This window comes from Vespula pensylvanica, chromosome 7, assembly GCF_014466175.1.
Source record: "Vespula pensylvanica isolate Volc-1 chromosome 7, ASM1446617v1, whole genome shotgun sequence".
In the NCBI taxonomy this organism is placed as follows: Eukaryota; Metazoa; Arthropoda; class Insecta; order Hymenoptera; family Vespidae; genus Vespula; species Vespula pensylvanica.
Window position 1 is genome coordinate 7908246 of NC_057691.1, and position 12464 is coordinate 7920709.

Sequence of the window (12464 nt, forward strand, 5' to 3'; positions counted from 1 at the left end):
TACGGGAAAATTCTATACGTACGCATACATACATACATACATACATACATACATACATACACCGAGAAAACTATAAAAGTTGGAATAAAAGCTAACGTTAAGCGTAAAACTAAGAGTCGAACATGGCGCAGATGTAACTGGTGAGCCGATTAAGACGGAGGAAGAAGGAGATAAGCTTGAAGAGCAAGTGGAAGAGGAACAGAAAGTGCAAGAGGAGAAAAAAGAGAAAGAGGAAAAGCAAGAGGAGGAAAAAGAGGAAGAGGAAGAGCAAGAGGAGGAAAAAGAGGAAGAGGAAGAGGAAGAGCAAGAGGAGGAGGAAAAAGAGGAAGAGAAAGAGCAAGAGGAAGAGGAAGAGCAAGAGGAGGAGAAAGAGGAAGAACAAGAGGTAAAGCAAGAAGTAGAGCAAGAGGTAGAGCAAGAGGCAGAGCAAGAGGTAGAGCAAGAGGTAGAGCAGGAGGTAGAGCAAGAGAAAGAGGAAATAGAAAAACAAGAGGAAGAACAAGAGAAAGAGGAAGAGGAAGAGGAGCAAGAGGAAGAACAGGAGGTACCCCGCGAGGGCACTTCTGCGAACGACACGGCAGGTTAATGTAAGTGGCCACGTTCGGTAATTCCACCTGCCCCGGTACGCTTTCAAAGTAAGCATCGAAGTTTTCTTAACTGTGAGTTTTATTAACTGTCGCTACGATCATTAACTTTGCAGGACTACCTTTGAAACTAGAATTTTTAAAAGCGCCGTTAGATCGCATCTAGGAGGAGAGTTTTGTTAAAAACCAACAAAGCGAAGAGGAATCGGATTTCATAGTTTGTTTTTTATTGAAATCTCTTTGATAAAGAATAAAAAAAAATAACAATAATAATAATAATAATAATAATAATAATAATAATAATAATAATAATAATAATCAAAGGCAAACGATTACGAAAATGTTTAATATATTTTTATCAATTCTATCCAATGGTAATAAATTTATACGTAATAAAAATGTTTAATACATCTTTATCAACTCTACACATTCGTAATAAATTCTATATATAACAAAGCGTTAAAATAAATCAGATACAATATACATAGCGAACAAGGTAGATAAAAATGTTAGACGTTTATAAAATTTGCGGATAAAAAACCTTATAAAAAGTATGTGTATAGAAAAGTAAACTGATAGAGGATAGAGGATACGGTTGTCAAAAGGTATGTCTCCAGGGTACTCCGAATTTCGATCGGGCAGGCTTCTTCCTTCGATAGAAATCGCCTTCGCCACGAATCCGATTACGGCCATCATCGAACAGCAGCGTCTTCTCCTCTTGCTCCCTTTCCTCCTGTTCCTTCCATCTCAGACGATTCTCTTGGCATCTACAGCGATCGCAACTCTTAGAATTTTCCAAGCCCTCCATCGAATCCTTTCTGTTTTCGCGAGCGAGAATTCTCGAAGTCGGCGACTTCTCGTAACGATTGCCGATTCTTTCGTTTCCCTTCGATCGATTCTTCCTTTTCTGTCCTTCCTGAGTCGGCCCGTCCTGCGCATTTCTCGACTTATACTTTTCCATGAGAATGGATATCGAATCTTTGTGATCGATAACTCCTACATTCTCATCCTCCTCTTCCTCTTCCTCCTTCTTCCCATAAGTTCGTATCCTCTCGTGATCCTTCGACGAACAGCCACGACGATTACCCAGAATAGAGAGGCACGTGCAACCGACCGGGAGAAAATTAGAAATCCTTTCGCTTTGAAGGGACAGAAAAAGGGAAAGAAAGAGAAAGAGACGTTCGTAGGTCTTCGTAATTAGTTTTACGGGTTCGTGCTCGTCTACGGGACTGCTTTCTAATCAATTTCGATTATTTTTCTTTCTGATACCGTCGAACAATATGTTCTTATTCAATTTTTCAACGTCGTACTTTAACTTTTTCCTGTTATAATGTTAACATAAGAAAAAAGTTAAAGATTGAAATGGTTGAACGGTGTTGAAAAATTATACAGACAAACTTTCATCCTCGATAGAACCATTCTTAAATAACTTCAAATATTGTCAAGTACGTCGGTGTAACGCGAAAATAGTGAAAAACCCTTTAAAATGTCAAGAAGGAAACCTTTTCTGCTGACAAAAGTAGCATCGTTGTCGATAGGAGCGACGAGGACAGGCAGGACAACGATGACAGAAACGAGGCCGATGGTCTTCGGGCGATTGCAAGAGATCGAGGTTAATGTCTCGTGGGGAGCGAGGGTCACACGTACAGAGCAAAGGTGAGATTTCTTCTTTCCTTGTCGTCGACCTATCTAATTTCGAGCAAGATCGACGAAGCTCCTGATCGTCCCGGTTCCTTCGTGAGAAATGGTCAAGCGTTCCGTCTTCAACGAGACGCTCTGAAACAGTGTTGTCTTAACAATTTCGAATTCGAAACGATCTCTCGATCGAATTTCTATATTTTTCTAAAGTTCTCATTCGATCCAGTTCAACGTCGATCGTTTATAAAATTATGATGAATTAAAATATTTGAAAAAAGATATATATAAATATATATTTGATAAAAAAAAAATATATAATCCTGATTCGAAGCTATAATTTTTTAACGAGTAGAACTCACCATGATTGTCCATGGAATTAACGCAACAATGTTTCTCGTGGGATGCAACGTATAAAAGATCAACGGAATCTAACTTGGATGAATCATTTTCTACGCATTTTTTGATAGACACTGGACAGCATGTACATTTTCTTCTCGCGAGATGTGTAAAATTATTCTTCGTATCTCTTTCCAGGTCGTGACTTTTGTAGAAAAATTCGAATGATAATAATTCGCGTTAAATTGGTCTCGAACGAGATCGTAAGGCTCTCACTTGTATCGATCTACCGATTTCCTTGATTCAACATCGATAAAACGTTCGCGAGTTGACACTTTATCTAGAACATCTCCAACGGCACTTTGATCGTTCGACCATCTTGTGGAATCTTCGAAATATTCCTTGTTATGTCGACAACACGTACATTTGCTTTGTTTAATCGATAAACTTTGTTTTGCAGACAAATAACGTGGACCATCGTCGCTGTACACGGATGACGAACAAAAACACTGTGATTTATCGTTGTTAGTCATACATTTCGCGGACGAAGAGCTCGCAGGTTGATCGTTCTTATTTTTCTTGGTCCATTCTACTTCGGTCTATGATAAAACAAAAAAAAAAGAAAAAGAAAAATTTCATTGGTACATTACTTGTTACCGCTTTTAAATCAAACTTCCTCGTATCGGCATTATTACTTTGGTGTCCTTAGATCTTACGCCGTAATCCTTTGGAAATTTTTTACGAGCACGACGGAAGGCGATCGATGCCGCGGCAAGCTGATGAGAAACGGATGGACAACCTTGCGACATCTTGGAAAAATGATTTCGATAGGTTCGATCATATCTTTCAATATTTAAGATTTTCTTTGGTTATATTTAATCCGATTAATTTCCTCCGTTTGTTGACATAACGTTCTAATCGATTATCAAAGTCGATTTTACAAACTTTATATTCAATTTATGAAAATAATTTCACATAATCTGATCATTCTGTCTATATATCGGTAAAGTTCGGAAATCAACGGGATAGTAAATTGTACTTTCCGGGTGGAAAATCAATCGAAATATAGAACTAGAAATTCTCGTAAAGCCATAGACGTAACCGAACGAGTTTGGTCGACGTTTTCCTTTCACAGGCACGCCAGGTCATAACACTAATCAGGGCAACGAGTAATTAGAAGCGAAAACACAGAGGCTTTAACGATGTTTGCTCGATAACAGTTTACAGCGATGTAGAGAACGGTTTCAGATCAACGACGGTGTTACAACATCGTCTACGTTACAACGTTCGTCTGTTTCACGATTTTCTCGGTCGTCCTAGATTTACCTTTCGTCGAAAGCAACCTCGTAACGTTACTGCAAACAACAAGGTAAAGAATTTTTTAACGAGACACTTAATACGATTACGCCTACTCCAATTCTCAACATTAACGAACGTTTGGATTCTCAATGTTAATTGTTTATTTGTGCCATCATAAAAAATTACATACTCCGTAACGGGTGGTCATCCAACAAATGAATGAAAAAACGATTTGCGATTTTCCTCGCGCAAGGAAAAAGAAATAGATTAACTCTGAGCCGCTAATGGTAGCGGGTCGTCGTTAAAAAAGATTTATAATTAAAAGTAATAATTAAGAGTGTAATAGATTAATTACGAACTAAGTCTTTGTAAACTAAATCTTTTTGAAGCTTGGAAATGATACGTGTGGACGCTTCGACACCACCTTTTTCCATATACCTATGGTTTATAATAAATTTATCATTCGTTTCTTATAACTTACATAACTTAGATAGAAGTTCTGGAATATGTACAAATTTTTACAGAACAATATATCTTAACTGTTTCCTTTTTTTACAGTATACTTCAATAACCATATATATGTATATGTATATATATGTATATATATATATATATATATATATATATGTATGTATGTATGTATGCCTGTCAAGGATATATAACCTATCAAGGAACAAATCGATATCAAATTGCATTCGTTCAACGTTTCTCGTTAATTCGTTTTTAAAGATCTTCATAAAGGATCTTACGTATCAACGTTATCAATACATTCATGTAGCGCGAAAATCATACAAAATAACTTCAATTCATCCATGGTGGACACGGCGCCGGTGGCTGATATGCTTGAGAGATTGGCACTTGATAATGCGGCGGCATAGTTTGCGCCGGATGTTGAGGCCGTTGTTGTTGATGCGGAGGTGGTGGTGGTGGTGGATTGCAAATAGACTGCATCAATGGATGCGAATTGTAAGGTGGTGGTTTTGCAGCATGCGGTGGTATTTGATTGTACTCGATGTTTAGCGGATGATCCATCACCGTGTTTTGAATGGGAGAACGATTACCTTCTAAATGACCTATTTTCGTAATAGCAAAATAATTAATGACAATATAAATTTATAGTTGATTATGATATACCTCTTGGTCTTATCTGTGGTGGTGGCATATTCGTGGGTGGTAAATTGGGAGGACATAACGCGTGATGTTCCTCTCTTGGTATTGGTGGAGGTCTACCCCAAGGAGCTCTGATATGATGAGATTGCCAAGGTGCTTGCGGAGGTGGAGGTGGTGGTAAAGGCGGTCCACTCGCAGGATTCATACCTCCGGATTCAGCGATTAATACCGGTTCATTACCTAAAAAGGAGTAAGTATTTCTCATCCATATCTATGTAAGAATTAAACAAAAGAAAATTTTCATAAACTTACATACCTGGATTTAGTCCCGTGTGTTTTGGATCGACGTTACGCTTTTCACCTGAATAATACCAATGATTAATATAACTATAACGATATCGATGTAACTATAAAAACTTTGTCTCGCATAAAATCGCTTTTAGATTACGATATTGCGATTAGTATCACGAGGTACGCTAAAGTAACTTTGTGTTTCGCACATTATTTTGCAAAAACAAATATTCTTGCCGGTTAAGTCCGTTTTTATTTGTTGATAATACACCCAGCGACAAATAAAACACATGGCTTTTGTTAAGGCTAAAGATGTAATCGTTAAATTAATTATAATTATATTCGTCTTTCGAATTGGTCCCATCTCCTTTGCATGATCGTTCGCCGAACACGCTGCGCTGATAAAATATAATTATTAATCCTGATTAGACTCCGGATCGATATTCAGACAACTAAAATGTAAATATTTTTAATAGTACTTTTTCGTATATATGTATATATATATATATATATATATATATATATATATATATATATGTACTCGTCCGGTTTAGTTTTCTCTAGCAGCATTTCTTACTGCAATATAAACTTCAAATGATTAGAAACGAATTATCGCTAACGTCGTAATCTCGTTGTTAGGATGCTTCTGGAAATTTTATTTAATTTATATTATCTATTAACAAAATAAATTATTGCTATTCCCTTTTCAGAAGAATTTCCATCGACCGTAGAAAGATACGTTATCCTAGAATTTATGTTGAAAATATTACAATATTTCAATGTTCGTTACATTTAACATTCTCGACATATATTTAATAAAATATCAGATCCATATTTCTATAGTATCTTTGACATTCATGGTTTCTGAAATAAAAACTTTGCTGATTACATAATGTTCAAATATGCATACGAATATGAATTAGTAATTAATAAGAAACATTGCTAAAAAAGCAGTAAAATCAGAATGCCTGAATCAACTACTGTAGCCATACAGTATGTGCAAAGTTTCATAAAATCCAAATAATAAGAAACAAAGTTGAAGCAGCTAAAGTAGCAGTGTCACAAATCCTTTTGTCAATCTCGTGCCCATCTGTAAAGTACTTAGGCAAATTTAAAAGAAGCGACTTACCAAAAAATAGAAATTAAAAAACACCTATAACATTTTTTATATCATCTTTATAAGGATATATTTACATTAAATAACACTACAGTCTAAGAGTATTGAGAAAAAATGCTAGATACTTTATTTTCAATAATTATAAGCACACGTTAAGGATAAATATATGTAAAGGAACGACTTTACATCGATAGAAAATTATTTATTTGATTAAAAATTGCCTTGGTTTTCTTTTTGTTTTTATGTTTATGGCAAATAAAAATGGTCTACCATAAACAACGATCGATTTGCGTGTAAAGTCTTTCCCCGTGATGAATATATTACGTTGTTCCGTTTAAAAAAATATCTAGCATTTTTTCGCATAAAATACTCTTAGTTACAGACCTGGATGTGGAGGTGGCATTAGCAGCTTGTTTCGATCTCCATGGGGTAGGCCGGCACCTGCTGGCGATGGACCATGTAAGACTTGCTGTTGACGTTCACCTTCTCTGCTTAAACAATTCAGTTGAACTCATTAATTTTTAAGTTGTTAACAGCACGCAAGCATTTCATATATTAATGTAAAAGTCACCTGATGCACACCCATGGCTATTTCTGAAATATTAAGAACAAGCCTGAATTCACCAGATGATAATTAATAGTATCAAAATTTATTTCATTACGTATTAACGGTATGTCGATTATTTAAAGGATAATTCTACAAAATAAAACTTAATTTTATGATGCATACGTTTGGCTTGCTACTGATGATGAAGGAACTTATAATTAACAATGAAAGCAAAAATCTCTTTTTAAATATAAAAACCTCCATTGTGCAAACTGCTTAATTTAAATGACAATTAAGCTTGTTTATTAATTATTTTCCTTTTCAAATCTTATCCATAACTGAATTATCCCATGATATGAACAAATCTATGTAAATATATTTTTCGTGACAAAAATATAGTTATGCGTGATAAAACTCTATATATCCATACATTAATTTTGACGTACGACAACGACATACGATCAGACATTGGCCCGTGATTCTTGTTCAAATTATAAGTATTCATCGTAAATTTATTTTTACATATGAATATATCGAGTTTCTTTTCTTTTTTTTTTGTTTTTTTTTTTTTTTTTTTTTTTTTTTTTTTTTCTTTTTTTCATAGAAAAATTCGTGATTAAATAATCATTATATCTAAGATACAATACTTAACAAATAATCGATGTGACATGCTCAATAATTACAAAAATTGTGAATCGACAAACGTGAAGTTTCACGATCGTCAGTTCATCGATAGCAAATAAATTATTACATAGATCTGTTTAGTTTCATAAGAAATCCATATAGTCATCAAAGTTTACTCGGTCTTGGTAAAGGCAGGTTTCTGTAAAAAATTTGTTCAAACAATAATACGATTGTTTCGATTGAAATGTTACCTCCGTTACTTTTCTGCTACGTTTTGTACAATATCTCTTCGCACTGTTAACTAATCGAAACATAAATTTATATAAGCAAACGATGCTTTACCAATGCCGATATATATGTAAATTATAAATAATATAAAGAGAAAAAGAATGCTTTGCAAGAAAGCAAAGTATTAGATTATATTTATTTAAGTAAAAATTTCTAAGATAAAAACTAAACTATATCTCTCGTTGTACGTTACTAATCTTCTCAAAGAACACTTCGCTTATACTAAATCCGCTTTGTACAAAGATAACTTGATTTTTATACCTAGTGATTGTCCTACTATCGGCGTACAAGTTATCGTAAATGACTGATATGAATTTATAAGGATAAACCAACTGAAATAACGTATGCATGTGCTTACCCTGTGCCATGACGTTGAGCAGGTAAAGGGCCACATTGATACGGTGGTGGTTCCTGTTCGTAAACATCGGTTTCATTTGTGTATTTTATTATTTATCACGCATATACCCATATCTGAATAACTAATAATCGTAAATATACCTGATTTCCTTCTATATCAGAAAACCTTCTCTTCACTCCATGAGGTTTCTGTTGTTCAGGCGAATCCGGCTTTTGTTCGAAGGGTTGATGTTGGGGTGTTTGCACTGTATAATGTACTTGGGCCGGTATATGCCCATTTTGATATTGCATATGGGGAGTATGATATTGTATTTGCGCTTGTATTTGTGGCGGAGGTGCATTATGAAGTGGCATGTTACCAGGTGGCATTTGTACCTATGAGAAAATAGTCGAAACAAACTCTATAAAAAATTCATTACCTCGTTTATCGCTACTACCGCGCATTTATGCATTCGTTCTTTTCGTTATTCGTTATTCGTAGGATTACCTGTAGCTGACCCTGAGAGTGAGGTATCTGTTGCGGTTGCTGCGTTTGATAGAGCCACGGAGCATTTTGCGGAGGAGGAGGTGCCTGCGTTGGCGGAGGTACGCTAGTAAGAACATTCATCGAATTTTGCATTTGTGCCACTGACGGAGGGGGTACTATTTGCGGAGGAGGCACCGGCTGCGGCAGTGGACCTTGCTCGTCTTGTTGATGCTGAATTTCACCTCCTTGAGGTAATGGGGGTTGCTGAGGATGTTGGGGAGATTGAGCATTAGGAACCAAAAAAGTTTGAGTAGATGGTGGTGGAACTTGTAAGTGAAATTGTGGAGGATGACCCTCAAATTGAGGTGGAATCATGTGCTGTGCTACAGCTTGAGGTTGTTCATGATTCTGTTGTATTTGTGGTGGCACAATATGTTCTCCAGGCTGTAGAACGAACTGCGCTTGTGATTGTGACACAGGTGCCTGTACCTGCTGATACTGTATCTGATAAGTTTGAGGCACAGGAGGTGGTGGTTGGTTTGGAGGGAAGTTAGGTGGAGGAAAATGAAGATGTAATAATGGTGGTGGCGGTTGTTGAGTTATATTTAGAGGAGTTGCTGGAGGTGGTTGTTGTAAGTTAACATTAACAGTCTCGATCATTCCTTGCGAAGGTGTTGCAGGTCTTTGTACACTGGGTTGGGTATAAACATATGACACTGCCCCGCTAACTGGCACACTGGCAGTCGAAATGAAATTCTGTTGAGCTGGACTTTGTGGTGGTGGTTGACTCATAACATACATTTGAGCAACAGGCTGCGGTGATGCTTGTGACCCTGGTTGGATACCTTGAATTTGTAGCGGTTGTCCAGGATGAATTTGATATTGCACTTGACTTACACTTGATGGAGGCCCGATTAATTGTACTTGTCCAACAGGTGGTGGTGGCATAAAAGTTTGTATTTCCTTCAAATAAAAAGGACTGATGTAAGCAACTCGTCGTCCCTGTTAATAGGCAACACTTTATACCCCGTCAATAATGTTAATAACGAGCGACATCTTTCATCGAGAAACTTTTTTGAGCCTCTACGCGAGGCAATACTTTTTACGCAATAAAAGTTACCTTTTGAAACGACAAAAGAGTTTCTTTCCGATAGATGGTACTTGCCATCAAAGTTATCGACAGAACATGAAGTAACGACTCTCTCCTCCTCCATCCCCTCCTTCGCCGCTCTTTTTCTATAGATAGATTTTCCGATAAAACGACTGATTTCCAACTGACTAAAATAGTACCTGAGGTTGCGTAGGAGGTACTAATGGTCCTGAATGAGGTGGTATATGTACTCCTGGAGGAGGAACTGTTACTCCAGGACCCGGTGCTCCAGCTACAGTAGCTGTCAAAATAGTTGCCGGTAGGGTTACCACGTTACTTTGAGGATGTTGTATTATATCTGTAAAAAACGTAACTCTATATAGATTATCGCCTTATACGAATAGTGACATATTCGTCTATATAATCGAGATTAAATTTATGACGACAGATTGTACCTTGATGTTGTATTGTAACAACGTTAGGCTGCCCTAAAGTACCGATATTCATAGTTTGAAACTGTGCTGTAAAATAATACAGTTTTGGATAGTAAATTTAATCAATATGTTATCAACGCATATAAATGCAACAAAAGTAGACAGTACATGGTTGTATTTGAGGTTGTTCTATAACCTGCTGAGATTGCACTGGTGGTGGCTGTTGTTGTATGTAAGTTTGCAGCTCGGACTGCATTGTTTGTATTAAGTTAATTGCCAACTGTTTTGCATTTTGTAACGCTTCTGGTTTTGGATGTCTATAAAGTGTAAAGTTAACAGAAATTTATTTGACAGAAACAATATCGATGATAAAATGTATAAAGCAATAACAAATATCTTACTCTATATGTAAATGAAGCGGTTCGGGAGATTCGGATCCTAAAACAGGATCTATAAATTGCGAGCTTCTTCCCCTTAAAGTTACATTCGCACCAGTCTCTCCTCTTATGTATAACAAATTTGCTCCACCAATGCCTATAATTCTTCCTCGTAGATCAAAACCTTGCGGTGCATTTTCTATACCAACGCATATTTTTTCCTGCCGAGAATAATATATTTTTTATCGTCAAACAAAAAATACTTTAACATTTATAATTTTCTCTTTACCATTTTCGATTATATTATAAATAACGTAAATATATATCTTACTACTGATGTAATTCCAGAATGTAAACTCATAAGAGGTGGAGGTGCATTAGTAAATCGGCTTGGTCTGTTTAATGAACTTTGATGTTCTGTCTTAATAATTTCATTAATTTTTTGTATTGCCACTGTTAAATCAATGATACATTTAAAAATGTTTCTATATGAAATTAAATGAAAAGAAATAAAATTACATACAATCAACATTATGTTTTGAATGTCCTTGTATATATAAGTATAAAGGCCGTTCGTTAGGACAACGTAACTTTTCTTGTTCCGTCATAAAACGTCCGCGGGTCGATACCGTAGCTCCTAAACGCAAGACACGGGATACAAAATATTTAATATACATTTGTTTCGTAAGAAAATCGAATTCTTTCCAAAGAATCTTACCAGAGAACGAATTAATTTCATCTTGTATGTAACCTTTAGTGAGTAAAGTCCTAGCACTAGGAGGTGTCTCATTGATTTCAAACTCTGAAGTATATGTCTCGCCACTTTTAAAAGTTATCTAATTAAAAATATTGGTGTTAACGATACAAAGTAAATGAAAGAAGAAAAAAAAAGAAGAAGAAAAAAAAAAGAAAGATCTATTGTAATAACAAATTTATACGTATATTACCTTGTTGCCTGATTCAGAATTTCTAATCTTTTCTTTAGCCATGGAGATTAAATGTACACTGTCATTTATACACACTATATTACTTAAATATCATATAAACTTCATGTTACGTTATAAAATCGAACCTTTAATTATAACAATCAATCGAATAAATTTCTCTTCGGTATCACTTGCAAATCACATAAAGTAGAGGTTAAATTCGAGGACGTGTGATTTCGAAATGTATCTCAATCCATGATGATTAATTTTTTCATAAATATTGAAACTTTTTTCAATAACATATCAATCGTATATTCGTCGTAAGAACTTGTAAAATTATTTACAATTATAAAACGCAGTTCGTTAACATCACAAGTTCGATGCTATTTGTCGTCGCTCACTGGACAAAACTTGCACTCAGTGAAGCCACAATGGGGCAGCAGCCGACGTTATGTTATATCGACGATAAATCACGTGGCAACATATCAATTAATCTTTGATTTATTTTTAAGTGATTGTAAGCACTCGATAATAACCGATGAACTGACCATTATGTACATGGATCGCATCGGGTGACCAGAATGACGTCTTTCCATCGTTCTCTTTTTTTTTTTTTTCTTTTTATTATTTAAAATGTTATCGGGAAATATTTCGCAATTTTTAAAAAATATCAAAATATTTTTCTTAATCATCCAACTTCTTTTACGATATTACACGCATTCTATTGTTAATATTTAAATTAGCGTTAGGATATATCAGCTTTGTAATAAATGAAATTTTTTCGTAAGGATAACTAGAGAGGAGTGATATAACGAGTAAATGATACGGTAGGAGTCGTTCTCTCCCATTTCCGATTGTTACAAACAATCGAGACATTTTTTTAAAATTACGATTATATAACCGCAAGATTAAACAATTTTCTTGCTTGTAATTGCAAGAAATACATATTCTAAAGCAAATGTAAAAGAGAAAATTATGAT

At 35.4% G+C, this 12464-nt stretch overlaps 2 protein-coding genes across 4 annotated transcripts; both read right to left on the reverse strand.

Moving 5' to 3' along the window:
- Positions 1-964: 964 nt before the first annotated feature.
- On the reverse strand, positions 965-3846 carry LOC122630495. Its single transcript, XM_043815040.1, has 3 exons — positions 2582-3846; positions 2087-2360; positions 965-1723 (listed from the first exon to the last, which is right to left on the reverse strand). The coding sequence occupies exons 1-3, from the start codon at positions 2592-2594 to the stop codon at positions 1183-1185; spliced, it is 828 nt and encodes a 275-aa protein (XP_043670975.1). The 5' UTR covers positions 2595-3846; the 3' UTR covers positions 965-1182.
- A 154-nt stretch (positions 3847-4000) lies between these two features.
- On the reverse strand, positions 4001-12073 carry LOC122630489 (extensin-like). Of its 3 annotated transcripts, none has more exons than XM_043815026.1 (15): positions 11506-12065; positions 11277-11394; positions 11082-11195; positions 10890-11011; positions 10583-10779; positions 10350-10498; positions 10203-10268; positions 9948-10105; positions 8679-9620; positions 8333-8566; positions 8193-8245; positions 6760-6863; positions 5284-5328; positions 4992-5207; positions 4001-4930 (listed from the first exon to the last, which is right to left on the reverse strand). In XM_043815026.1, the coding sequence occupies exons 1-15, from the start codon at positions 11545-11547 to the stop codon at positions 4659-4661; spliced, it is 2832 nt and encodes a 943-aa protein (XP_043670961.1). In that variant the 5' UTR covers positions 11548-12065; the 3' UTR covers positions 4001-4658. The 3 variants fall into 3 exon arrangements, 2 of the variants coding, with proteins under 2 accessions (XP_043670961.1, XP_043670962.1); XR_006327493.1 differs by lacking the exon at positions 4001-4930 and adding an exon at positions 6947-6969 and having other exon boundaries at positions 5114-5207; positions 11506-12072; XM_043815027.1 differs by lacking the exons at positions 4001-4930; positions 4992-5207; positions 5284-5328 and adding an exon at positions 6947-6969 and having other exon boundaries at positions 5799-6863; positions 11506-12073.
- Positions 12074-12464: the final 391 nt, after the last annotated feature.

Coding starts and splice junctions, on each gene's coding strand:
- LOC122630489 (XM_043815026.1), bottom strand. CDS start 11,547: ATGGCTAAAGAAAAGATTAGAAATTCTGAATCAGGCAACAAG. Junction 10,780..10,889: donor ATTCTGGAATTACATCAGTA/GTAAGATATATA, acceptor TATTCTCGGCAG/GAAAAAATATGCGTTGGTAT. Junction 8,567..8,678: donor ACTCTCAGGGTCAGCTACAG/GTAATCCTACGA, acceptor ATTTTCTCATAG/GTACAAATGCCACCTGGTAA.
- LOC122630495 (XM_043815040.1), bottom strand. Junction 1,724..2,086: donor TACTTTTGTCAGCAGAAAAG/GTTTCCTTCTTG, acceptor GTCCCTTCAAAG/CGAAAGGATTTCTAATTTTC.